Source organism: Tuber melanosporum (assembly GCF_000151645.1).
Source record: "Tuber melanosporum whole genome shotgun sequence assembly, scaffold_74, strain Mel28".
Classification (NCBI taxonomy): Eukaryota; Fungi; Ascomycota; class Pezizomycetes; order Pezizales; family Tuberaceae; genus Tuber; species Tuber melanosporum.
In genome coordinates this window covers 325032-350937 of record NW_003299122.1, presented here as the reverse complement: position 1 = coordinate 350937, position 25906 = coordinate 325032, and the positions used below count along the sequence as shown (strand labels likewise).

Below are 25906 nucleotides of genomic sequence, written 5' to 3'. Positions count from 1 at the left end.
TTTTTGTCACGCAACTCACCACACCCCGCCCTTTATATTCCAACACTTTACCCATAGCTGCATTGGTTTCACACCGGTTGACCTTTTTACTGCTGATATAGCCTTTTAAAACAAAGGAAACTCTTATTTTTTTTCTTTTTCGGTTCGTTGTAGACTCTTCTACCCGCTTCCTATCTCCTCCACCGCCTCCATTCGGACACTTTTTCCCCCTCTCCTCCTCCCTCCTCTTCCCTACTCTGCGATTTGCGCTTGCGCCTTAAGGTAGTCTTCTACAACGATAGTTACTGGACTCGGCAGAGGATCTTTCACGAAAGGAAGCGTTACAAAAGGCTAACGGGAGATGATGATTAAAGGAAAGATGTTCACGGCGACCCCGCCTTCCGCCCACCGTCGGCGGTCGGGTGGTCGGGGGGCAAATAACGATGGGGATCAACGGGCCATGCCCTTTATTCCCACTAAGAGTAGTTATTCGTACGGTTCCCCGCATAGCAACATGCCTAAAGCTCCTCAATTGGCCGATACGAAAGTGCCCATGGCTGTGGCGCTGCAGCAGAAGCAGGATGCGGCAGAGGCTAGAATGAGAGCGGAGGAGTGGGAGAGGGAAAAGGTTTCTGGTGAGCAGTCTCAAGGTGAGCGAGATGGGCAGGATGAGCAAGATGAACAGGGGTTTCAAGATGAGGAGGATAGCAGAAGGTTAGGCCCGACCACCACCGCCACTACTACCACTACTGCCCAGACGTCTGTAACGGGGAAGAGGGGAGGGGTCACGACAAGATCGGGGAGGAAGCTTGGTCCCGCTGAGGTCCAGGCTACGATGAATGATGTTAGGCTCGGGTCGCTGAAAGGTCGCAGTGTTGCATCAGATTTAAGTCAAGGTCCTCCCACAGCAAGATCAATAGACCTTATGCCGCCGCCACCATTAGCAAATGGAAGGCAACAGTCTGGTAAGTTTCGCTCCGTGCACCATCCCGTCCCTTCGGAACATACATATTCTGGACATTTAAGTTGTCCGCCCCCCAACCTTCGCTTCTGGAGGCATTCTCTCTCTCTCACCCTCAAGCGCTTTCGTTCTCTATCGCAAATTGGCTCGCGTACGTGCTAACATGACTTGTATATTGAAAACAGAAATTTCCGATCGCTCCTCTGTCGGAGCCGATACTACTCTTGGCTTTAGTCGCTCGTACGGTTCGGAGGACGACTTAGGCCCTATGCTCGGGAGGAAGGTCTCTGAGAATTTGGCAAGGGGCTTTGGTGAAGCTGAAGAATCTGGGGTCGAGGAGCTAGAAGTGGCACGGAAACGAGCTCCTTCGGGGAGAAGACCAATCCCAGCCCCCAGTAAGCCGGCAGGAAGAAAAGCCAGGGGCGCCGATAGTAGAATTCCAACGGTTATCCCGGGATTTATCCAATCGAAGGTAGGAGATTCGCCTAGGGCGCTGGCGGGTAAGAGGGCAAGGGAGTTGGAAAGAGAAAAGTTGCAGGAAGAGTTCGATAATGCGAGGCTGGCTAGACAGGAGCAGAGGGAATTGCTAGAGAGGGAGCGGGAGGCGGCAAAACGCGCAAAGAATCCTGGTGGTGGCGGAGGTGATGAGGGTGGTGGTGATGGAGGTGGAAAGGGTGGTGGTGGTGGCGGAACTGGTGATGCTGATGCTGATGAGGTACCCTTCAACTACTTTGGATTCGCCGACTTCCTGTGGCAACGATGGCTTGGGGTTTCGATCTCCGGGGTTGCCAAAACCGTCCTGGCCTGCTTCTTCGCGACAGCCGTTACTCACTACCTCGTAACCTCCTACGGCCTTGATTGGTCGAAGGGTGGTTCTGTCCCCACTTATATTCCCCCTTCTGAGGCTCCAAAAAATGTCGACGAACTCGTTTATCGCCTCCACACTGTCGAGAAGGAGCTGGGTAATTTCGGACATCTTGCTTCGAGTTTTGAGACCAAGTATCGGCAAGTCCTTGAGAAGGAGTTATTAGTTTTAGAGGACTCTCTGGCTAGCGCTGAGATGGAATCATCCACTGATCGAGATAAGATTAGGAATGAGATCGATTCTCTTTCGAGTACGTTGGATACTGTCAGGGTGCTACAGGATGCAATGTTGGAAGACAACAGGAGGAACTTGGATAGTCTCCTCTCGGCGCAACAGGCATTGGATCGGGAGTTGTCGGATTTCAGGGCGCTGCAGAAGGCACGGAATGAAGCTATGCAGTCCTTTGAAGAGGCTCTCCCAAAACAAATGGTTGCTACTTTGGGCCCGAACGGGAAGGTTCAGCTCACCGACGAGTTCCAGGACAGTCTCCAGGATGTATTCTCGAAGATATTCCCCAAGCATTTCAATGATGCGATCGCAAAGACAGGACCTAGTGGAATTGGGAAGATACCAAGCTGGGAGGCGTTCATGAAGGGGAATGAAGACAAGCTAAAGGATTTGATCCAAAAGCATGCTTCTGCGGGAGATGGTGTAGGGAAGAATGGGAAACCGGGTGGTGTGGTTCTAAGCAAGGCTTTTGTGATGGCCATGATCCAGGAAGAGGCGGAGAAGTACCACAAGAAATGGGAGGTGGAGACCTTCTTGCCAGATTTCGAGTCAAAATTCGAGAGCCAATTGGAGGAGCTCCAACGACGAATCCGGAGAGAAAACACGGAACATTTTAGCTCGGCATCGTCCTCCATCCTCGCTGCAGCAAGTGCCATAGCCTCCGGAACCGCAAACAGGGCGGCCAGAAACATGGCGCAAGAGTTTGCCGACTCGCGCGGGGGCCGGGGCACCAGTGGGCGCATCTCGCAGGGCGGCAAGGAGCGCTGGACTACCCTGCCAGACTACGCATCCATCATAACTGGGGCCTCGATCTGGCCATACATCACATCCCCCTCGTACGACTGGACGGGCGGCAGGGGCTACCACCACTTCGTCTGGCGCCTCTTTGGCCGGGGTGCGCGGATTTCGCCGCCACCAGCACTGGCCATAACCCCGTCCACAGAAGTGGGTGAGTGCTGGCCCTTCCCCGAGCGCTCGGGGGACATTGGCATTAAGCTTGCCAAGCCGATCTACGTCTCGCACGTCACAATCGACCACGTGCCCAAGCAGCAAGCCATCGAGATCTCGTCCGCGCCGAAGAATATCGAATTCTGGATCCGCGTGCCCGCGGAGCGCAAGGAGGAGCTGCAGAAGGCGGTAGGCAAGCCCGCCAGCGAGTGGTTCCGCCAGGACAGCGACACGCAAAAAATACAACAGCAGCAGCTGCAGATGTCGGGTAACAACGGCGGAGAGTGGGTGCGTGTGCACGAATTTATGTACGACATTCACACCGCTGGATCACCGGTCCAGACATTTGAACTGCCCGTCGACCTCACCAGGCTCAACGTCACCAGCCACTTCGTTGCATTTAGGATCGTGGATAATTGGGGGCATCCTAATTTCACGTGTTTGTATCGTGTTCGGGTGCATGGGTATCCGCCGAAGAGGGATTTGCCGATCGGGGATGGAGAGAGGGCGGAGGGGTTATAGTAGTGGTGGTGAAGTAAATAGTAAAACGATAGCTTTGGAGGTTTCTTTGCTTTGCTTTGCTTGCTTATAGTATCAATCCGTATCATAACCTTTTTTCTCCTTGAATTGAATTGTTGGTGTGAGCTTTATTGTTTCTTCATTGAGGGTTTCTGTTCTATCCGTTTGTCGGTTTTTTTGTTTGTTTGGGTCCGGGGAGTCATGTCTTGTCTATTTCTTTTTATCTTTTCTATTTCATTTTTATTCAAAGCCTCGGTCTGGTTCAGCCCGGTCCGTTATGGACAAAGTGCGGTGGAGCGATGTGAGGATATATGATACCTCTATTGCCATGAGATGGGGGGGGGAAGGCCACCTGAGTATGGTAGGGCAGGGTAGGGTAAGAAATTGTTACTGTTTATATCAAGGTTCTCTTTTTGTTGCTGTCGGTGCTCCAGGTATTGATAGGCGTATATGGCTTAACCTGACCGGTATAATACTGTATAACTTGTATACTTGCTTTTTTTGTATTTTTTTTTCAATTTCCTTTCAGCTTTTCTCGCTCTTACCCACCCCCTATCAAATCTCCTTGTGTTTTGTTCTCATTCTTGTTCCCGTTCTGGTCAGTCAGGGGTGGTAGTTTTACGGCGAATTCACGGTAGAGTTTTGGGTTGGATATACCGGGATGATTGAATTGGTACTGTGCGATTGTGTTGTTAGGTGTAGTGTGTAGGTGGATGGGTATGGTACTATCTCGTTATGCCAGCGCGAGCGAACGAATCAAGTAAGGAATTGAAAGTCATGGACTGAGGTGCTTGTAGGTCATTGTGCTGTGCTACCGTATTTTTGTTCGTTCTTGGTATTATGAGACGGTTATACCCACTCCCCACTGGTTTTCGGTTTTTTTTTTTTGTGATAAGGTCTTAACATCTGTGGTGAAGAATCGTTGGCTGTCTGGCTGGATGCTGGTTCGGTTGTGGTTGAGTATAGTAATGGATTACATGGGCACGAACGAACTCAACACGGTGTGTGGGGAGTTATCGGGGGGGGGGGTTAGTTTTTGTCATGGTCTGGCAATGGAATGGGCAGATATGTCATGCGAGTGATTCCTTGTGATGGATTATGGACCTAACTTAGTGGCTTGGTGGGTTTTATTTGTTTGCTGCTTTGTCATGTCCTATCATAGTATAAGTACTGATATATATTATAAGGGTAGTGTTGTGCTGTGTGGGTGGGAGATGGAGGGTGTATGTGCGAAATAGGTTATTGCGATATCATTGTATTCGTTGCGGTTGATGAGTTATCAAGTTTTATCATACGATATCACTTTATCTGGCTCAGTATGATTACAGAGCTATCAAGCCATCCGGGATCTCGCTCGTGGGTATCACCATATCACACCGTCGGACCGACCCGATCTGCCCGATCATTGGCCCCTTAGAGGTTTTCTAGCTATGATGAGCCCTTAATCTGCGCTGGTGCTCATGAAGCTCTTATCACACCTCAGTTGATTTGCACTTATCTTCTCATTAACCTCCGAGAGGACAATGCATCTCGGAATGCACTGTGCTGGGTGTGCCCCGACTTGATCGAAATTTAGGTGTTGAGTATGATATACGTTAGTGAGTGGGGAGGATTGGAAGCTGACGTGAGCGTGAAGAACGTAGCATGAAAGGGAAGGGGGGAAAATATCTATATGTCGTCAGCAGCTTGCTGCTAACGTGCTATTCTCGCTCGGAGTCGGAGAAACCGAGCGAGGTGTATGTATATCACAGTAAGGGGAATGATGGGAAAGGGGATGGAAGGATTTGTATGGGATGGATAGTAGTATCATAGAGGGTTGTCATATACCGGTATACTGATAAGCGCAGTGAGTTTGCCTCACAACTGGACTGAATCCGAAAAGTATCATAGAAAAATCTAAGTGTACAAAACTAGTAGCTTGGCATTTGAGTGGTATCAAATAAATTTGTGCTCATATCTACTACAGGATTCTTCTTTCTACAGTTGGAGCTGCAAAATCTACATCCACTCTAAACCTAAACCTTTAGGGGTATGATAGCTAAATTATAGGGGTGTGCTTGCATTCTCTCCTTGCCCGTCTCAGAATAACATTTGGATCCCAAAGCACTCAAAGGGGATGTGCTTGGGAGTAGTTCCAATGAGATTAACAGGTAAATACTTGTCTCACCGTCTACTGTATAGGGTATTAAGAGTGAGTATGTCGAATCCCTCTGGCTGGCACGATCGCCTCTCGAACACTTAGGGGACGGTATTCTCTCTAGCTAACAAACAGGTGAGGTTGTTCAACAGATTTTTTTCCCCCTTCACCTAAGATTAGCGTAAATTGGGTCAAGTAGCTGGGGGGAAAAAACAATTACACAGATAGAGATTTCGACGAATGGGCCAAAGTTCCACAGACTTATGCTCACACTCTAAGTACGGCCGATGAATCGGTTTGATGGATTGCGGTCACTAGTCTTTCGCCTTGTGGTCTCGCGCATAGCGGATTAGCTTTGACTGTAGTATGATATGTGAGACCACAATCTAAGGAGGTTCAAAGGCTAGGATCGGCGAAAGTGCCTAGCTTTTCAGGTACTTGGGGATTCTAATCATTGCCCGAGACAGGTATATGCTAGCAAGATTTACAGTGAGGTATCATGCCACACAAAACTCTCTTATAGAATCGCCTAGGAGAGAACACCTCAACCCTACCCCTCCATAGTAAGCACACAAGCTAGGGCTTCTTTAAAAGATAGAAAATGGGTGGGATAAATGTATGGAACTAATTAGGGCTTTAGGACGCCGGGTTAATGGTGCCACCAAGCTCTGAGCCTCGAATATAAGACAACCCGTCTAACACGCACGCCAGCCCCTCTCCGCCACGAAGAAAGGCGCCAAACACACCACCTACTTTCTTACTATGATATCCACGCGCCAAAACTCCACACCTGCCTCATCCGAAGTTAGCCTCCTACTTTTGCCTCTTTCTCCATCCGTGAACTCTCCAAATATCCAGCAATGCCAATCTTGGAGGGTGCAATCCTCGCCCAGTCGATGGGCTTCCTACACAGTGGCGCAGGTACAGACAAGAACTTCGACTTGGTGCTGATCCGATTCGAGAAGGCTATCCACGATACCGCTATAATCACTTTAAGGTTCCGGAGGAGTCCGTTGGGAAGTCTATCCAAGAACAGATTCAGGTGAACCCCAGAATGCTTTCCGAAGCAGTTATTATTATTATTGTAATCATGACAATAATTACATAAAAAGCTAATAGTGGAGAAACACATCATAGGAAATCCACAAACTCTTCGGCCATGTTCACGCAATCTCTGAGAGCTACAACCTGTGGGGGCAGACCTCGAGTCACTTCTGCAAGCGTGACATTGCAAAGCAGCCCGCGGTTTCCTAAGACAATTGATCGCTAATTTCCTCATCTCTGGCAAGCATCTTCCGCAATTCTCACCGGAAGGTGAGAAAGTTGTCAAGGATCTCGTCGCCGTTATGGAGAACAAAGACTCTGTTCATGACTTCTTGGATACCAAACCTCACGTTGACCATTGGGGGGGCGTGAGTGAGCAGGACTTTATTGATTTGGCTCGTCGCATTGTGGTAAGCTTTGCTTTCTCCCATCCCCTTGCCCAGCTTGTGGAAGTGATGGTGGCTGTGTGGCTAATGGGGTGCTAGATCGATCTCAATGAAATACATAAGCGCGGGGATGAAGATAATCAGTTTATGGCTCCGTCACGACAGGAGAGAGAACAGGAGTACCAGTGGTGGAAAGGGGAGTTTGGCAGTATGCAAGAAGGGATTTGTGAGGGATCGTGGAATACTTACAGATGGCTGGCCAAGACTTTCGGGCACGCTACTGGAGCACTACACTATTCGTAACTTGCGAGAAGCTTAATTAGGCATTGTGCCCGACTTTGAAGTTGGGCGCCACGAGTGTTATGGCAGGCTGCAGGCACACGGATGGTGGAATTAGTACTTGTGGCCTATATTTCATGTTACCATATTATTGTGCTTCAAATTATTGTTGGACTTAGTCCTTATCCGCCGTACAGATGTAGTTTCCTTTTCATTTCCTTTAGTCACAAGACTCTTGTTTGTTTTCTCAATCTGTGACTACGCCTGATCTAATTATAAGTGGTTTACCGCATTGGGTACCTCTTGTAGTTAGATGTCGGAATAAGGGTATCACTACTGCGTCATGTTGGACAGGTGGCCTGTGTAGTATAGGACACAGTGTCCAGTGTGTAGTATAGGACACAGTGTCCGGCGTGACTGCTCAGTCGATGTAGCATATTAGTATCTCTTCTCGCTTTGTATTTGAAAAATCAAGCTTCTTCTCTCCTACTCCGGGAACACACACATTCACAATTATCATGAGTGATACCCTGTGACTTCTTCCATCGCCCTCTCATATACAGGCCTCTTTGAAGCATCCCTTTCCCCCTTATCTTTCCCCCAATCAGCAACCACAAAACTTCTGATTGCTCCATAAGCGCGCGAACCTCAACTCAATCTCCACTTGGGTTGATCTCTCCTTTGATGCTTTCCGACAGCAGGGCTGTGCGATCGTGCGAGTGATCCTTTGTGATAAGAGACTAGGCTGGGCCGCTTATCGCGCCGGCCAGCACCGTGCTCCATAGAGCTTCTCGGCTTTCATCTGCCTGGTGCTTGCTTATGCGCCGTTGTGGGTTGTGAAATGTTATGGGCAGGAAGAAGAGTTTTCAAAAGGTGGCAGTCGGATAATGAGGGAAGAAAAGTGGTTTCTAAATTACTGCCTCTCTCCTTCCTTCCACTTTTACCTTCCTTCTCCGGGTAGGTGAATGGGGGGGTGAGAATCTGGATTATTGTTCTCATCCTGTCTGCTTATAAAGTCAAACCCTATCATAAGTGAGTTTTGATGTAATTATTTTAGTGTCGAACATGTCTTATCACTTGTATATCTTTGTGACACTAGTGGTAATATCCTGTCCTGTCTGTGCTTGGCTCTAATCGGGAGCAGAGGGCCCGAAAATAGGCCAGACTGCTGAAACCTCTGGTATGATACTAGGTTTTCCCTCATTCGACGGGATCTCTGTACTTGGTAGCCTGGATTTAGCAGCCTTCCTATATCTTCTCATCCCAGCGGGTCTGAAGCCACATTGTCGGGGAGCAGTTGAAAAACACTCACGCTTGGTGCTATTGGAGCCCGACTGCTGCTGCTCCTACTGAGCCGTGTCTAATGGAAACGTGGGGGGATTCGGCACTATTTCCGATGTGGGGGATAAATAAACCACCAACTGTATCGGTGAGCCTGGTATGTACTCGTACTCGAGTACTCACACAGTGCCCACCACTGCTGTATAATATGGTTGAAATTACCTAGCGTGAGAAACCCATAACTCTCTTTTCCTCTCATGGCTTTGTTTGCTTCCTCCTTTATTGAACCGATTGTTCTGTTCCGTCTCTGCTTCTCTAGCGTTCGTTTCTTCTTCTCTAGCCTTTTTCTCTTCTCTCGGCACAAACACCTTGAACGTCGGTACCGTCGATCGCCGAAATCGCTCTCTACCACGCTTGATTTGTGTTTTATTAGGCCCACTTTCTTTTTTAGTTCTGCTATATGTGATAGACTACGAGATAGTCCTCGTCTCCTTTTTGGCAGAGAGCTTTTTATTCTTTGATTCAGGCCACCATTTCAGTTCCAGGTACAAGATATCATAGGAGTAGCCAGAACTTGCTAACCTTAGTGAGTATAGTTCAATGCACACGCCTCTTATCACAAAGAGATCTCCTTCCTCCTTCCCGATGTTAAGTGATCGTTCATGAACAAAGTCACGTGTCACCAATGATGAACCTTGGCACAAACTTCTAGAGCCTCACTTAGACTATTCGTTTACGAGCAAAAGGCGAAACTCTAGGCCACCCTGTCATACCGTGCGTACGCAGCGTCGATCTACCAAACGGAAACCCAGAAATACCCTCGCCCCTGGTATCTCATCTCGAGTTTCACTCCTTCCCACTGACCCCCACAGCCCCTTACACAACCGATGATATGGCCTCACCTCATCAACGACCCCTCCACCGCCCCTCGGTATCTTCGCGACTCTCGATAGCAATCTCAACTCGTTCTGCTGAAGCTGGGGAGGCACGGCATGAAGATGGCGAGCAGATCGATGAAGAGATAGAGGAGATTAGGCGCTATGAAGTAACACTCCTTCGCCTAGTTTCGCCTAAGCCTCGTTGCTGTGCGAACTTGCTGATGAGGGTTAACTTAGGACTTTACGACGATAGGTACGTTTGCCTACCCCCGACAAGACGAATGGTGGAAGGAGAACCTCATGGTGTTGGATGGATAGATTGGGTACAGGACGCCGCGCGAGCGCAGCTTCAACGACGAACTCAGAAACGGAAGGAGGGGTATTATATTCGTACAAATTGGAGGAGGAAGCTTTGGTTGTCCTACGATGCTGGGCAGGCGTGGATCGTTATTAGCTTGATTGGTGCTCACTTGGTCCTCCTACACCCCTTTTAACTGTGGGTTCTCTAACGCGAGATAGGCGCATGCATCGGCCTCAATGCCTCGTTCCTGAATATAGCCACAGAGTGGTTGTCGGATATTAAGCTGGGACATTGCACAACGGCGTTTTATCTCAATGAAAATTTCTGCTGCTGGGGCGCAGAAGATGGTGGGTTCTGTTTCGCTAGGCTTATGGGTTTTTGGAGGGGTTGAGGGCTGATTTTTTCCTTGTTGGGAGGGTTTAGGCTGCCCGGAGTGGAAAACATGGAGCAAGGTTTGGCCAGTGAATTACCTGCTCTACATTTTGTTTTCGGTAGGTTTCTGATCCCTTCTTGCCCTACCAGTAAATGGCGGTTGGAAACTATCATACTCCGGATGTATGAGCCGCCGTGGGTCGTGCTATCCGGGCGCGGGTGATTTGTTTCGGGAATGCCAGATGTGCTGATGTGTTGTAGATACTCTTTGCATATACCAGTGCTATTCTCGTTAAATCCTTCGCTCCATATGCTGCCGGCTCGGGCATCTCCGAAATCAAATGCATTCTTGCCGGCTTCGTCATGAAGGGCTTTCTGGGTGGGTGGACGTTACTAATAAAGTCTATCGGCCTCCCACTCGCCATTGCATCGGGACTGAGTGTGGGTAAGGAGGGTCCTAGTGTGCATTATGCGGTATGCACCGGGAATGTGATCAGCAGGTTCTTCGAGAAGTACAGGAAGAATGCAGCGAAAACCAGGGAGATATTGTCTGCCTGTGCCGCCGCGGGCGTTGCCGTTGCCTTCGGAAGCCCTATCGGGGGTGTGCTTTTTTCCCTTGAGGTCGGTTTTACTTCCCAGTGTGGTTAGTGGGGAAGCGATCGCTAATACTGGAAATAGGAAATGTCGTCGGACTTTCCCCTAAAAACAATGTGGAGGAGCTATTTCTGTGCATTGGTAGCCACCGCTGTTCTTGCTGTGAGTGGGATTCTTGAACAATTCCCCCTATTTCAGTCACTAATATAAGAAGGCTATGAACCCATTCCGGACCGGTCAACTTGTCATGTTTCAAGTTACTTATGATCGGGACTGGCACTTTTTTGAGATTGTTTTCTTCATAATTATTGGTATATTTGGCGGGCTCTACGGCGAGTTCGTCATCAAATGGAACTTGCGTGCTCAGTCCTTCCGCAAAAAATATCTGAAACAATGGGCCATCGCGGAAGCAACTTTTTTGGCAGGGATCACTGCCGTGATCTGTTACTCTAATATGTTCCTAAGAATAGATATGACAGAAAGCATGGAGATTCTATTTCACGAATGTGAGGGTGGGCATGATTACAATGGACTTTGCGAGTGAGAGCTTTAAGAACCGACCCCCGATATTCTGGCAATTCTGACAATCTGTGAAGGAGTGGTCGGAGATGGCATATGGTCATGTCGCTCACCATCGCAACTGTAATCCGAGCGTTTCTTGTCATTATCTCGTACGGCTGCAAAGTCCCCGCCGGGATCTTCGTGCCGTCTATGGCTATTGGAGCGTCCTTCGGCCGAACAGTCGGGATCTTAGTTCAAGCACTCCACGAAGCCGCGCCGAACTCCAAGTTCTTTGCTGGCTGCGAACCAGACATGCCCGTAAGTATATCTGCATCTATATTGTGTAACCTAGACCCGGCCCTCCTGCTAACACCCGCTAAGTGTATCACACCGGGGACCTATGCATTCCTTGGTGCTGCGGCCGCACTTAGTGGCATCATGCACATTACGGTTTCTGTGGTGGTTATCATGTTTGAACTCACGGGTGCATTAACCTACATTCTCCCCACAATGGTACGTTCCTTCCATCCTGTCGCGCGTACGCATATATATATGAACAGGCGCTTGCGCAGCACGTCGCACACGCAAAGCACAAGTTTGTAGTTGATAGGGGTGTTGCGGATGATAGCTGATAAGGATAACCACAAAATCGCAGATAGTAGTTGGCGTAACAAAAGCTGTCAGTGATAGTTTTGGCAAAGCGGGCATCGCAGACCGGATGATATGGTTCAATGGGTTCCCATTCTTAGATAACAAAGAGGACCACTCGTTTGGGGTACCAGTATCTCATGTGATGAATCAGGAATTAATTGTGCTCCCATCCACAGGCATGACCATCCGAGAAGCCGGTAATGTTTCCCCCTCCCCACCTTTCTTGATATATGAAAACGCTCCTATCATTTTAAAAAGGCGCACCACGTTTATAATAGCAGTTGCCTATATACCGCTCATACTAATATCCACGTTTATCAATAGAAACAATTCTAGAGTCGACAGAGTTCCAAGGATTCCCGATCGTGCAGGATAGAAACTCAAAGTTGCTCATAGGCTACATTAATCGAACGGAGCTCAAGTACGGCATTGGTAATTATCAATCTTCCCCTCCCTTCTCTTACCTTCTTCTTCCCACTCCCCACACCCGATATCTAATCCGGTACCCCATACCCGAGCAACCATAAACCCACACTTGGAGGCATGCATGTGTATTGCCCCGCATCAATGAACTCCGCCGCCTAACCGGGCCCGGTAGTTTTTTTCTTCTTCTTCTTTCCTTCGACAACCTGGATAAATAACAATTCTATATACCGTGTATTACCTTTAACCTGTCTAGCCAACCTATGATACCATCTGGAAGAAAAAAATATTTTTTTTTGAAAAAACGCTAACTTTCTCATTTACCCTGAAGACCGTGCCAAGCGCGAACGTGCTATTCCACCCACCTCCCGCTGCTACTTCCTGTCCGTGGACCAGACACAGACACCAGCCTCAAGCGTAGTAGTGACCGTTTCTAGTTCTGGTGGTGCAGGGCAACTATCGTCGGGCTCGTTATCACTGGACTTTGCCAGGTTCGTCGACCCAACACCGTTGACCGTGCACCCGCGCCTGCCACTCGAGACGGTGATGGAGATTTTCAAGAAGGTGGGGCCTAGGGTCATGCTCGTGGAGCATAGGGGGAAGTTGTCCGGCGTCGTGACAAGGAAGGACGTGCTCAAGTTTCAGTTCAAGGTGGAGAATAGGGAGAATCCCCGCGACGATAGCGCTGAGGTTGAGAGGGAGGAGAAGCTGTGGGGTATTATTGTTGGGCTTTCACTATGGCTGCGCAGGAAGGTGTTGAGGCAGGAGGCGCTGCCGGCCAGGGAAAGGATTGGAGATAGTGATACCCAGGATGAAGTTCTAGACGTCGAGGCTTCCCCCATGGATCTGGAACTGAATGAACGGCGGTAATGATAAGAATGGTTAATTGTTGTTCAGCAATCTTTTCTTTCTTTTCCTTCTTTTCCTCTTCATTTTTTCTTTTCATTATTTTCACACAATACGGTCGGTCACATTTTGTAAATATGCCACGGTAGAGGTTCCACATGGGTAAAACAAAAAACAGATACTTTATTTATCTATGGATAGTCCTCATCCTCTAGACGCATTCATCTACCGAACAGTTTATGTTGCTGTTGCTGCTGCTGCAGCCGCCTTCTCCCTCCCATATCTACCAGCCACCTCATCAATGGTGGTCCTGTTCTCCATGATATCCTTGATATCTCTGTGAATGTCGCTGAATGTCTTGAAGACGACAAAGGGATTGCCCTCACGCTCACAGTAGGTGATCAAGTCTAGGGGAAATGTTAGTAGTGTACCACAGCGATGGGCTAAGCTTGCGACATACCATGGCCATACTTGGCAAAAAGCAGATCAGTCTCACGCGCAGCAGACAGATCGGATACACCATCACCACAGTAGAAAAGAACAGGTCTATCCTCCTTTGGAAGGTTGGCAGTCGGCCTAATGGCCAACGATTTATCGTGTCCAAAGTCGCTATTTCCATCCCGTGACATATTAACTCCCCACTTCGCCGGAGGAAAGGAAAGCAGGTGGAGGGTAGACAAACCTGTCATCATGATAATCGATGGTCCATGTCCCATCGGGCAAATGCTTGGGCTGATTGCTAACAATCTTAATCTGATCTGCTGTTGGTCCAACAAGATTGGTCAAGAGCGCGCGAATAATGGGCTCCATTCCGGATGAAAGAACGATGACGGGAATCCCCTCAGCCAAGCACCAGGCGTAGAAATCCTTGAAGCCCGGGTCCAGCTTGATGTTCTTGACGAGGATATCAACACACTCGTCGAAGGGGGTGGGTACTGAGTCGAGCATTTCCTTGAATGCATCGCTGAGGAGAATTAGCTTGAGGAATAGGTTTAGGGGGTGAGGTAAGTACCGAAACTTGACACGGTTCTCGAGGATATCAATGTTGCCATCTCTACGCTTCTGCTCCCCATATCCAAGGTTGTCGGTCTATATTTGAAGACGTCAGCAAGGGCCCGGGGACTGTTGGCAGCACGAGTGAGAGAGATGGGGAACTGACCAAGTAATCATTACCTGGCAGTCGAGGATAACCGATGTTAGTTAATTGTAGGCTTCCACGAGAGATCAATTCACTCTCAACTGGCTACGTACTGTCTTTCAGAGTAATGGTTCCTATTGTTTGGAAGGATGTATCAGTTCAGTTCAAAGCAAACACAAGCCCGATAATTGTGGGGCTAGGGTACGCTGGGAATGGATCATGATAGCATACGTACCATCGAAATCGGTAAAGACAACAGCTTTGTTTGCGGGGGCCATGTTTGATTGAACAGAAAATTTATCCGTCTATAGTTTATGGTATAATAGTTTAAGGGTAGCAAAAAAAGATGAGGATGAGGATGAGGATGAAGGGGAAAGGGAAGAGAGAGGGAGGGGTCCTAGGGCCCTAGTTATATAGAGGTGGAGAACGACTCAAGGGCCGAAGATGTTGAAGGGGTGGGGGATAGTGTACTCGAGTAGAGGGAATTCACCCGAGGGGGAGGCATTGCAACCTTCAAACTAAGCATATCTTTGTTTGGTTTCCTTGCATTAGCATCAACGGCACTTGTAGCAGTAAATGATAAATACGACGGGGAAGATGAGGGCATGGAAGGATGGAGTGGGAGAGTGCCGGCAGCCGGGAAAAATGCACGCCGAGGAGGACAGCATCAAGCAATGCAGCTCAAAAGGCAGAATGAGGGGGAGGGGCAACCTGCATATCCTTTTTTTCCCTCCTTTTTTTCCTTTTTCCCTGCCCAGTCAATCCATCCATCATCATCACCATCCCTCCCTGATTGTTTACAGTCCGGTTGCCTTTCTGTTTTCCAAAAGGATCTACCGGCGCCGCACTCTATGATACCGGTACTATTATACAAGTACCATTCCGTAGAGTAGTATGATACAGTGGGGCATGAACAATTTACTATGAGTGATAGGGATGCGGAATACTTGAATACTGCTACTCTACCAGTGGTATATACTACTAGTGGTATCATACGAGTGCCCGTCAGGTTTTGTGGTGCAGGTAGGGTGGTGGGGTACTCGAGTTAGTGGGGTGCTGATGCTCGAGTACATAGCAGTACGAGTAGACTACGACAGCCATGACATTGACATATAATCCCGCTGTCTCAGAAATTGCGGTACTTGTAGAATACTGTATACGAGTAGTACTCGTACCCCATCCCCATCCCTGCCTCATTTCATCATGAGGCTATCCCCGCCAAGACATTGGTACCATAGGTAACTCATTCCTTCTTCCTTTCCCCCCCATTGGCTGTCCGTGTGTTGATGGCTTTCCGTTGGTTGGGTGAATTGAGTTAACGTTACTCCTTTTTTCGTGAGGGGCGAGGGGCTGCCATCTCGTATGCAGGCCCAGACCGTGCAACTCAATTGTTTCTCCGTCTGAACTCTTTAACCCGACAACTCTTCAAACTCCCCACCGCCCAACCTGCCAACCAACCACCACACCCATCAGAGAAAGCCCACACTCTGCCGCTAGCATCTTCCTCCCCCCCCCCTTCGGCATTTTCGTGACACGCCCTGCGCCCGCCGTGACATGAGGCCGCTCCTCAGATCCATTCTGCTTGCAAGGCCCTCCGGTTCTCCTGCCGCATGCCGGATCCTAGACCTCCGTCGACTGCATCTGAGTCCAAGGTTATCACTCTGTATCCGGTGTCAGCCTCATCTGCAACAGCAGCCGCTTCGACTCCCCCAACAGCACTTCCGATGGTTTTCTTCCGAGGGAAAGCCTCCCGATAGCGGTAATAAAGGAGATAGCCCGTCTCCGGATTCCTCCGGTACCCCGTCGAGTACCCCTTCTCCTCAGTCAGAGCTTAGGGATCTGCCTTCCCAGATGGAGAATAGACGTCTAAATATGCACAGGAAGTTCTCCGCTGCCATGGATGATTTACAGGCGGCCATGTCTCGTGCCGGCCAGAAATTGAACGAGATTACGGGGTATTCTGACATTGAGGCATTGAAAAGGTCGATTGAACAGCGAGGTATCTTTCCCTCCTTCTTTCTTCTTTCCCCCTTTCCCCAACCCTTTTCCGAGTTTTCTCCAAACCCTTTGTCATCCAGTTTTATGCCCTTTTGCTCTTCCCTAAAGCGCTTCCCCACCCCACAATTGCTTCTTCGGCGGCAATTTCTTACTACGATGTCCCTTTTGATCCATGACACTGTTCGCCTCTGTTTTCCTCTCCGGCGATATCTTGACTAGTGCTGTATAATAGAACCTAGGTCAATTTGCTAAAATAAAAGGTCCGTTTTCTTGAAAACCACTTTAGAGCAACATGTGAAAGCATCTCGCCAGGCCGTGCGGAATGCGAAAGAAGAGTACCAAGCTGCGATAAGCCGTCGGTCGGCCTCACAACGAGAGGTTAACGAACTGCTCCAACGGAAGCATGCCTGGAGCCCAACAGACCTCGAGCGTTTCACCGAACTCTATCGATCGGACCACGCGAACGAGCAGGCTGAAACCACTGCGCAGGATCTGCTCGTCCAGGCGGAGCGCGTCGCTGATGAGGCTCAAACAGGCCTCGCCCGTTCCATCCTTTCACGGTACCATGAGGAACAGATTTGGAGTGACAAGATTCGAAGGGCGAGCACATGGGGAACCTGGGGATTGATGGGTTTCAACGTGCTGTTGTTCATTGTTGTGCAGTTGGGATTGGAGCCCTGGAAGAGAAAACGGCTGGTGGGTGGATTTGAAGAGAAGGTCCGGGAGGTTATCCAGGAAGAGGGGCTCAGGAGTGCACTATTGAGAGCTCCTCCTGTGGGTGAACGAGGCGGACCTTCCGGAGCAGCACAGTTCGTCGCAGACAAAACTGCTGCGGTTGGCGGCGAGGTTGCCGAAGCGGCAGATTCACTTGAGGTAGTAGCTGCCGTAGGGGAAGCTCCCCCTGCAGCTGCAGAGGTGGCAGATGCTACAGAAGCTATCACAGGAGAAAATATAGCGGCTATCGAAGTTGCCGCGGAGGCACCATCGGAACCGGTAGTGGACGAACGACCGTGGATCGACTACATCAAAGAGGAGGTGACGGGAAAAGTCGAGGAACTTTTCGGCGAGGAAGTGGTAGCCATAAAACGAGTTGACCTGACCATTACAATCCTGGAAAGCGTAGCGGTTGGAACTTTCATCATGGCTACACTATCGTTACTATGGTCTAGCAGGTAAACTTAACCAGAGCTATAGCACTCCACATCCGGAAGCATATTTGCATTATCTTTTATCTTTCGTCTTTCGTTCCAAATTAGATATAAAGAGCTTGAATCGTGCCCAAGGCCGTTCCCCGCATGATCTCATCCATGGGGATTGCTTAGACATGGTTTGCACTGCGGTGAGTTTTTTGGCTTTGCTTTTTCTGCTTTATCATTCCAACTCATATCATTGTTGCGTTATTGTTTGCACTGTATTACACGGGGCCGTTCAGCCAGGCCGGAGCATGTACAAGTAGAGGGAGGTGGGTAAAGAAGAAATAAAAAATACCATGTCATAATATATTATATCATTCGTTGGCTACGGTGTTGTGGCTTCCTTCCATTGCATCCGCGTAGTGGATATGGGAGGAATCTACTCAGGAAAGCGTATCCGGGTTTTTCCCTTCTCCAAGAGGTGCATGATAAGCTTGATGTGAGTGGTGAGAGAGTGGCGAGTTGAGTCGGCGTGAGATGCAAGAGCACCGATGGAAATAAATACAATAGTTGCGATGGTAGATTGTGTTGGAGAAAAACTCTCCGAGTAGAAATCCATGACGGAGAGTTTGGTCCATCAGTACATATTACCCTACCTTCAACTCCACCAAACCTCAACCATCCACACCAAAACATCAAAACCGGACGGACTCCCGCCAAAAAATATATATATAAAAAAAAACCTCCCCACCCCACCAATCCCCGCTGCAACACCAACAACAATGTTCACCCTCCACCCCCTCTGGCGCTTCCTCCCCCGCACCGCGACCGCGGCCGCACCTCGCACCTTCACCGCGACCTCGCACCCCGCCGCAACATTCAACCAAGTCCGCCGCGGCTGCCGCAAGCCGCAACCGAAGCGAAAGCCGGAATCGCCGGCCATGTCGGAGACGCACAACCCGTGCATGAAGGGCGTGTGCCTGAAGGTGTTCGTCATGGCGCCCAAGAAGCCGAATTCCGCCGAGCGCAAGGTGGCGCGGGTACGGCTCAGCAGCGATAAGGTTGTCACGGCTTACATTCCTGGCGAAGGTGGGTTGGCTTGATTTTCACTCCCGGAGGGAAGGGAGGAAGTGAGGTTTGGCTAATTGGTGGTGGGGCGGCGGCGGTTTTAGGGCATAACGCGCAGCAACATTCTGTCGTCCTTGTTCGTGGTGGGAGGTCGCAGGATTGTCCGGGTGTTAAATATCATTTGATTCGTGGGGCTTTGGATTTGGTATGTTTTTCTTTCTTTTCTTCTCTCCTCTTCTCTCGTACCCGCCCCTTCACCTTTGGTTCTTTGGTTCTTTGGGGGTCTTTGTGTTGACTTTTTTTTGTGTGGGGGGGTTAGGGCGGTGTGCCGAATAGGTCTACTTCACGGTCAAAGTATTTTCTTCCTTTTCCTCTCTCCATGCTTGGTCTCGAACGTATGGGACTAATGGAATGCGCTTGCAGGTACGGAACAAAGAAGCCAAAGAAGGGGTTATAGGAGGCAATTGAGCTGAAATTGAATCCAATTGAATTGGACCGAGTCTTCAATGATTTGGACCCTGGCGATGGCGTCAATATAATTTTCTTCATCAATTGTCACTCTGTATAAAATTACTATAAATATTCCCTTACCCCCTTCACACACCTTCTTTCCCAACTGCATTCGTACATCGCACAAGAACGCGGAAAATAAACTTGATAGACCAATTATCGGTTCCGTTTACCACATTCTCCCTCTTCCCCCTGTAGTTAACGGTATCACCCTCGCAGAACATCGGGTTCGTAGCTTTCGTCAAAACCGGCCATTCCTTCCTCCCTGTTTTCCTTTCCTTCCCTTCCTTTTGTTTGTACTACACAAAACTCGTGCTTTAAAGACCCGTCCGGATATCCCTACGTTTCGGCGTGGCGCCATAGAATTTAAACAAATATGAGCGGAAATGGTGGTTGAAACAAAAGAAAAAAAAAAAAAAAAAAAAGATATTTGGTGTCGCTTAGTCCATTTGTGTCTCGTATCCTTCTGGCTTTTCCAGGCTGTTTATTTCAAAGTGGCGGGATAAGCAGGAGTAACCTAAGGGTTTATTAGTTTTCAGCTATCGAGTAAAATCAGTAGGTATAGCATACCCTTCCAGTCAAAGTTATCCTTAGGATTACAATGGCACTTATGCTTCAGTCGATCCTTTTCGGAAGTAGGACAATGGGTGAAAGGCACATGGTAGTAGCTGCAGTAATGTGCATTAGCTCCCGAAAATCGTAGGGGTTACACTTATGTAGGGTTCCGTACGCAATGTCATCGAAAAAGTGAATCTGCGACTTATCCAGAAATAAACTGGCTGCAATACTATGAACCGGAGCATCGCCCCATCTCTCATAGAAGAATCCACCATCCTTATCTAGCTTCTCAAAGAAATCCATGTATGCCTTGTCCCTCCAGAAATCCAGACTGCCGACTTCGAAATTGGACCAATAGTGACAGTGGTTATAGGTTTCTCCTCCATCGTCACTGAGGAACCCCATTGCATTGTTCGGGTTGATATATTCCGGATGCTCCTTCATGAAACTCTTGACACTGTCCCAGAGTGTCGGGATAGTCTCGACGTATTCATACAGTGACAAGACGAAGCCGTACTTCTTCTTGTTCTCGGCCATGAAGCGGAAGACGTCGTAATCGACATCGCAAAACAGCTCGATAGATGGTTCCACGCGCCAGTAGTACTCGTAGTCAAGCAAAAGCTCGTGTCGGAAAAAGAAACCGGATTCGTAACGGCACATGTGTCGGTAAGGGATGGAATCGCCGTAGATAATCTTTCGCTGGGCCTGAAACACAAATCGATCGGGAATTAGCTTCCTAACACCAAATAAAAACAAACCAAAAGACCCATTTTCAAAAGCAAGCAGAGCGGAGAAAACACAAAAGACTGAAAGCGGGGGAGGCTCACCATATCCTCTCTAACTTTCTTCGCCTTATCCTGATCAATCCAATCCGGGAAACTCCAGTGCTCGTGTGGAATCAACCCGTACTTCGCCTTCCCGCTAGTGAGCGCGGAAGTAACCTTCTTAAACTGCGAATCGAAAGGCTTGTCATTCAGAAAAACCCAGTCGTAATTAAACTTCCGATTGAAACGATCCTCAACATGTCTAATAGACTTTGCAATCTCCCAGACATCGCTATTCCTCGCCAGCGTGACAAACGTAGCGTTCGCGCGCTTTCCGGCATGAACTCCAGCCGGGAGGCCGCTTGCAGGGTTCGAGGAAAACCCATTATTGCCGTTGGATTGCGATGGGGAAGATGATGAATCCTGCGCATGCTGTTGCTCGGCGATCTTCTCGACGTCCACCAGTGGTGTCCCGGCATGGTAGTTTGAAGTGTATACTTTGAAAAGGACAGCTATCGACTAATCCAGATTTAAATGTGTAAGCGCACGCGCCAGATAGAAAAAGCGAAATAATGCTTCATGGCTCCGCGAGAGGGGGGGGTGGGTTGGTAGGTTTTACTCACGAAGAAAGCTAATAGTATGAACCGTAAGGTTCGACTATTCGCTGCCATCTTAACGGACGAGTGGAGGCGGAAAAAAGGAAAGGGGAGGAAGATGAGGAAAAGTAACAAAGCTGGAGAAAGCGGTGAGGTGAGATGGTCCTTGAAAGCTAGTCTGATGAGTCTCCCATTCAACAAGAACAAAGAAAGCTAAAGAAGCAAGATGGCAAAAGCAGGAAAATATTTTGAAGGGGGATTGATGAAACTTTTTGTATGGTGGCGTTGATTAATATAGAAAAGAAAAGGAGATTCGCTGCCCTGCACACTAATCAAGTGAATTGCTGTATCATACAAGTATCACGGATTGTGAAGTGTGGGTGCACCACTCAGTAAATTCTGGTGGGTCGGGTAACGCAAGGAGTTACGAGGGACTCGCATCATAGGACAATCTATTATGATATTGCGATGGCTTTTTGTAAAGTACAGTACTATAGTCTAGATATAGTACCGGTACTGTACTCTAGCAGAGAAGGCTAAGAATCGGGGTCTCCGGCGAGAAAGGGGGCCTCGAGACAATTCAATTATTTATCTTCGATTAAAACCTCGATTTCAATTATCATACTTAAATTTACGAATTTATGAATTCCTTTGACCGGGGGGCACAAAAAAACCCCCCATGGAGATAGAACCTTACCGACCGTTGTGATGAGAGCGGGGATCGATTAGGAGGCCTATATTGAGCTATAATAAGTTGAACTATAGCCAAGAAAGTGCAATGTTAGAACACTTCACTCGCCATAAAAGCAGGAAAAACGACATCCCCCCGGCACGCCAAACAGGACCCATCTTTGCGCATCACTTTGTTTCATAGTTCCACGACCCGTGAGAATGTTATGACACCAAACAGTATTTGACCCTCAATTTTATGGAGTAACTTAAATCAGCACAAACAATTATGTGTGAACATCTACACTCCCAGGTCTCCCACTCCCCGGGATATCATATAAGTGTTCTGTTTCAGGGAAGATCCAGGGTTTCCACTTTGGCCGATAATCTTCCGGGATTCATTCCAGTTGCTTGATCAATCTTCCGAGGTCACAAACCCGTGGATTGGCTAATCCTCATCGACCAACTTTAGATGAGACAATGGCACATGTACTCGTACTCGTACTTGTACAGTACGCTACTCGTCCCCGGTCACCAGGGCCCGACAACAAGGGGTGTATAATCTGAATGAGCGCTCGGTATATGCAAATATTTTACCATATACTCGAATTTCTCTTTTCAAGTGCTTATGGTCCGGGACGTGTATGTAACTTATAGGCAACAGGCACGAAGTACTTAAATGTTAGTCTCTGATTTTAGTACCGGCACGGGGACTCAGATAAGCACGGATCATGGGCCATATATTTGTAATTCCTGTGTTCGGGCACCACGCTTCTCGTTTGTTGTTTGTATCATATGATGGGTAAGACCCATACCACCCGAGAATATTCGGACTTTGAAAAAAAGTTCAAAGCCATACCGGTATTATCTTTTGTGCTCTAGTGTAGCACAAGCACAGGGTGCTAGAGCGTGGAACACCGTTCTACGCCGTATGGCCTCGACAGGGGAAAGCTTGGTATTGATGATGCAAGTGCGACAGAAGGACTCTCATCGAACCAGCAAAGTTTTAAGGCTTATTACATCATTTCAAGCTATGATGTAGCAGAAGATACATAGAGTACCGGTATACTTTCGTGCAACCTCATTTGACTACGGCATGGGGCTTTGGGACATTGTGCAAAAAATGGCATTTGAGTAATGGTACATGATAGATTTTCAACCCCCTCCCCTCCCCACATGTTTGTCGCGGAGCGCTACACATCACTAATCTCATGCTGGAACGTCCCAGATCCACCTGTCTCGCTACTTTTATCATGCTTTCTTTGCAAGGACAGGAGAGGCTTTGTCGGTTCTAATATCTGTGCTTCTCCCCTTTCTGTAAGTACTGTGTTGAAGATGACCACGATATAATTTCAATGTTGTACTTGTTGGCAATTCCCTGTATCAATCATCGTATTGGGGCTTTTATATATTTTTATAAGTAATGGAAAAGGTGATTGTGTTGAAGAAAAATCTCTCTTATCTTATATATATCAAATTGTATTAATGGAGAAATATGTGATTTCTTTGAAGAATTCCTTGAAAAATAAGATATTTCGAGACTTCAGAAAAAATACTACTAGTATGGCCACAAAGCTGATAAGAAATTGAGACCATGGGAGGTAGTGAATACACTAATACCTATTAGTCTGGTTTTATTAGAACATACATAATAATATTATTATGAGTATTTTTTTTTTTTTAAAAAAAAAACACTATAGTTTTCTAAATATATACAAAATATAAAACTTGAAATTAAATTTTTATAGAATTATTTTATTTTTAAATAACTTATTCATTTAGGAGAAAAAGTTGTGCTTTGACATAAATAAAAAAACCTGGTTATTTTAAGAAAGTATTCTTGTAGTTACATTACTTTATCAGCAAAAATAATACTTTGTGTCCGGTGTATCTGGTACATCAGATGCATGGGACAAGTCAAACATAAACTCCCATTCTGGATGCACAGAGCCAGATGCATCAGATGCAGCTAAATGCCCACAATGAACTGGATGTGGAGTATATGTGGCCTAGTCTGCCGGACGCTACTGAATTTTACCTTGGTATTTTAGAAGAATTAACCTGTAGTCAAATACAGAGAATGTCTTCAAGAATCTATGGAAAATAATTCACTGTAGACAAAAAAAGTCTAAAGGTGGATGAATTTCATTTCCAGCAGTCACATTAGGATGTAGCATAGCTCATTAGGATAGCCTTGTTGAGCTGAATTCAATAGTATATGGCCCTTATACAGGTGATGCCTGTAGGCCAAGTTAGCTTTCCAGAAGAAAATATTTGATACTAGACAGAAAGTGTCAGGAGGATAATTAACTTCACAACCAGCAATCAGATATGGATGTACTATACCTTATTAGGATACCCTCATAAAGCTGAATCAAATGGTATATTCTCTTTAGACTTGCCATGTCTATCCCTTGGGCAGTCTAAAATAGTAAAATTTAGGACCAGGCATACAATGTCTATTATAAGAAACACTAGACCACAAAAGGATTAGCTAGAGAGCAATGTTGTAACATTACCAGTCAGATATGGATTTGATGTTAAACTATCGTGAAATACCTACAATGTTGAGATTTGTTCAAGTATGAGAACCTCTTTCTGATCTTTCTTCTAATTTGCCCGTCCCATGAAAACCAAGAGCTTCAAAAGTACGATCCCAAAAGCTTGCAAAAGCACACAAATCTGCATCAGGTATTCAAGCTATCCAGAAACTATATACCCCACTTTTTCTCTGTCATGATCACTTTTGTCAACCATTATTGCCTTGGGAGGACTGTAAGGCAGATCTACTAGAAATATTAGAGTTATTTTGGGACAATAGCGTAATCGATGTACTTGTAGTAGGAACAAACCAGTATGTGAAGGAAAAGAGTACAGGAAAAGAGTCAGAAGTTGGGAGGCCATTTGGCCGAGCATAGAGGAAAGTAACTACCTATGAGATTAAGCTCTTTTTGGCCCTATCAATTCATATGGGAGCAAAAAAGGGGGGTGGACTTAGTTTGAAGACATTTTAAGATAGGAGAGATAATGCGAACACAACATTTTAAGCGATGTCTTTCAAATGCTTTTCCCAGATTAAATGATATTTGTATATTTCATATCTAGTATTGCAACTCACCAATTCCGAGTAGTTTGAGAAGCTAGAATCTCTCAATATTATGATTCAAACTTGGCGTTAGCAATACTACCTCCCAGCATCAAATGTGACTGTGGATGAAATAATAATTCGATTTGGTGGACGTAGTCAACATACATGCCGCATGCTAAGGAAGTTGATCACGGAAGGCTACAAGGTGTTCGCACTTTATGATATTGGCTATACATATAGCTGGATTTTTGTATCATGAACAAGTTCAATTACCGACCTAGTTCTTCAAAAAGATCTTACCCCTACTGGTTCAACAGTTTTTCAGCTGGCCTCCTCTCTTCCACATAGTTCAGAGCTCCATTTCAATATTTACATGGATAACTATTTTTCCTCGCTGACTCTTCTTACAAAACTTCGTGATATGGGTATTAGGGGGTATGGAACAGCATGTGTAAATGCTGGGGCATTTTTACCAGAACTCTATAACAACTGAAAATCAATTCCTTGGAACGAGATTTCTGGAGGTCCGGTTGGATATGAGGGCAAGGTCTTGGATATTCAGTGGCAGGATAATAGTCCAGTTCACTTTTTAACAACAATTCACACACTTGATCAATGAGTTATTACAGAATGCAAAAAGCCCAGAATATTGAGTAGTAATAGGCCTGTAATTTGCTGAGTCTTTAGACCTGGAGAGCACATAAATATTCCGATTCTAGTCATTACCAGTGACTATAATAGGTACAAGATCGGAGTTGACATTGCGGATCAGTACCGCAGTTCTTATTTCACTCAACTGAAATGCCTACAGAACTGGCCTCCTATCTTTTATTGGCTAGTTGATATGACTGTTGTCAATTACTTCCTCCATACTCACCGTCTACCATTGCCCTATCAGTATAATAATACCTCATAATTATTCTGCCTTGGACTTGCAGAATCGCGAATCGAATGGTATGGCCAGAAGGATTCTTTGCCTCGGAAGACATATTATCTATGGAAAACCACACCTCCCCGTTTCAGTAAATTGCAACATAATACCTCTCTTCCTCCTTCCCGTGGAGTTCAAACTGAATACCAATTCATTCAAAGAGGAAAGTTAAAGGTTGATTGTATACAGCGCCGGTTCACACTACGTGGAATGCACGAAAAAGGTGTTTGTGTAACATTGACTTGGTTTGGCTATTCAGG

The 25906-nt window shown here is 47.1% G+C and overlaps 7 protein-coding genes; 5 read left to right on the top strand and 2 right to left on the bottom strand.

The window, feature by feature from the left end:
* Nucleotides 1-2000: 2000 nt before the first annotated feature.
* Nucleotides 2001-4051, top strand: GSTUM_00010749001 (uncharacterized protein; the record flags this gene model as incomplete). XM_002841496.2 has 1 exon in its annotated part: nt 2001-4051. The coding sequence occupies one exon, from the start codon at nt 2001-2003 to the stop codon at nt 3501-3503; it is 1503 nt and encodes a 500-aa protein (XP_002841542.1). The 3' UTR covers nt 3504-4051.
* Nucleotides 4052-9519: 5468 nt separating this feature from the next.
* On the top strand, nt 9520-13217 carry GSTUM_00010748001 (uncharacterized protein; the record flags this gene model as incomplete). Its single annotated transcript, XM_002841495.1, has 11 exons — nt 9520-9967; nt 10025-10153; nt 10230-10297; nt 10440-10799; nt 10857-10934; nt 10987-11312; nt 11369-11591; nt 11655-11786; nt 11929-12121; nt 12249-12356; nt 12679-13217. 11 exons carry the CDS (start codon nt 9520-9522, stop codon nt 13215-13217), a joined length of 2604 nt encoding a protein of 867 aa, XP_002841541.1.
* An 8-nt stretch (nt 13218-13225) lies between these two features.
* Nucleotides 13226-13342, top strand: GSTUM_00010747001 (uncharacterized protein; the record flags this gene model as incomplete). The annotated part of the gene is made up of 1 exon (XM_002841494.1): nt 13226-13342. The coding sequence occupies one exon, from the start codon at nt 13226-13228 to the stop codon at nt 13340-13342; it is 117 nt and encodes a 38-aa protein (XP_002841540.1).
* A 14-nt stretch (nt 13343-13356) lies between these two features.
* Nucleotides 13357-14930, bottom strand: GSTUM_00010746001 (uncharacterized protein). XM_002841493.2 has 7 exons: nt 14567-14930; nt 14445-14465; nt 14353-14366; nt 14206-14282; nt 13876-14157; nt 13654-13802; nt 13357-13600 (listed from the first exon to the last, which is right to left on the bottom strand). Exons 1-7 carry the CDS (start codon nt 14607-14609, stop codon nt 13431-13433), a joined length of 756 nt encoding a protein of 251 aa, XP_002841539.1. The 5' UTR covers nt 14610-14930; the 3' UTR covers nt 13357-13430.
* Nucleotides 14931-15803: 873 nt separating this feature from the next.
* On the top strand, nt 15804-17505 carry GSTUM_00010745001 (uncharacterized protein; the record flags this gene model as incomplete). XM_002841492.2 has 2 exons in its annotated part: nt 15804-16330; nt 16616-17505. The coding sequence occupies exons 1-2, from the start codon at nt 15886-15888 to the stop codon at nt 17503-17505; spliced, it is 1335 nt and encodes a 444-aa protein (XP_002841538.1). The 5' UTR covers nt 15804-15885.
* Nucleotides 17506-18198: 693 nt separating this feature from the next.
* GSTUM_00010744001 (putative mitochondrial 37S ribosomal protein MRPS12) lies at nt 18199-18987 on the top strand (the record flags this gene model as incomplete). XM_002841491.2 has 4 exons in its annotated part: nt 18199-18551; nt 18635-18735; nt 18850-18884; nt 18954-18987. Exons 1-4 carry the CDS (start codon nt 18245-18247, stop codon nt 18985-18987), a joined length of 477 nt encoding a protein of 158 aa, XP_002841537.1. The 5' UTR covers nt 18199-18244.
* Nucleotides 18988-19055: 68 nt separating this feature from the next.
* On the bottom strand, nt 19056-21280 carry GSTUM_00010743001 (uncharacterized protein). XM_002841490.2 has 5 exons: nt 20986-21280; nt 20426-20881; nt 19771-20303; nt 19611-19708; nt 19056-19557 (listed from the first exon to the last, which is right to left on the bottom strand). Exons 1-5 carry the CDS (start codon nt 21031-21033, stop codon nt 19481-19483), a joined length of 1212 nt encoding a protein of 403 aa, XP_002841536.1. The 5' UTR covers nt 21034-21280; the 3' UTR covers nt 19056-19480.
* Between the last annotated feature and the right edge of the window lie 4626 nt (nt 21281-25906).

Excerpts from the sequence above, each read along its gene's own strand:
- GSTUM_00010746001 (XM_002841493.2), bottom strand. The coding sequence starts at position 14,609 with ATGGCCCCCGCAAACAAAGCTGTTGTCTTTACCGATTTCGATG. Across the intron at positions 14,158-14,205 it reads GAGAACCGTGTCAAGTTTCG|CGATGCATTCAAGGAAATGC; the intron begins GTACTTACCTCA and ends AATTCTCCTCAG. Across the intron at positions 13,601-13,653 it reads TTTTGCCAAGTATGGCCATG|ACTTGATCACCTACTGTGAG; the intron begins GTATGTCGCAAG and ends CATTTCCCCTAG.
- GSTUM_00010743001 (XM_002841490.2), bottom strand. The coding sequence starts at position 21,033 with ATGGCAGCGAATAGTCGAACCTTACGGTTCATACTATTAGCTTTCTTC. Across the intron at positions 20,882-20,985 it reads TCATACTATTAGCTTTCTTC|TCGATAGCTGTCCTTTTCAA; the intron begins GTGAGTAAAACC and ends AATCTGGATTAG. Across the intron at positions 20,304-20,425 it reads AGAAAGTTAGAGAGGATATG|GCCCAGCGAAAGATTATCTA; the intron begins GTGAGCCTCCCC and ends TTTGTGTTTCAG.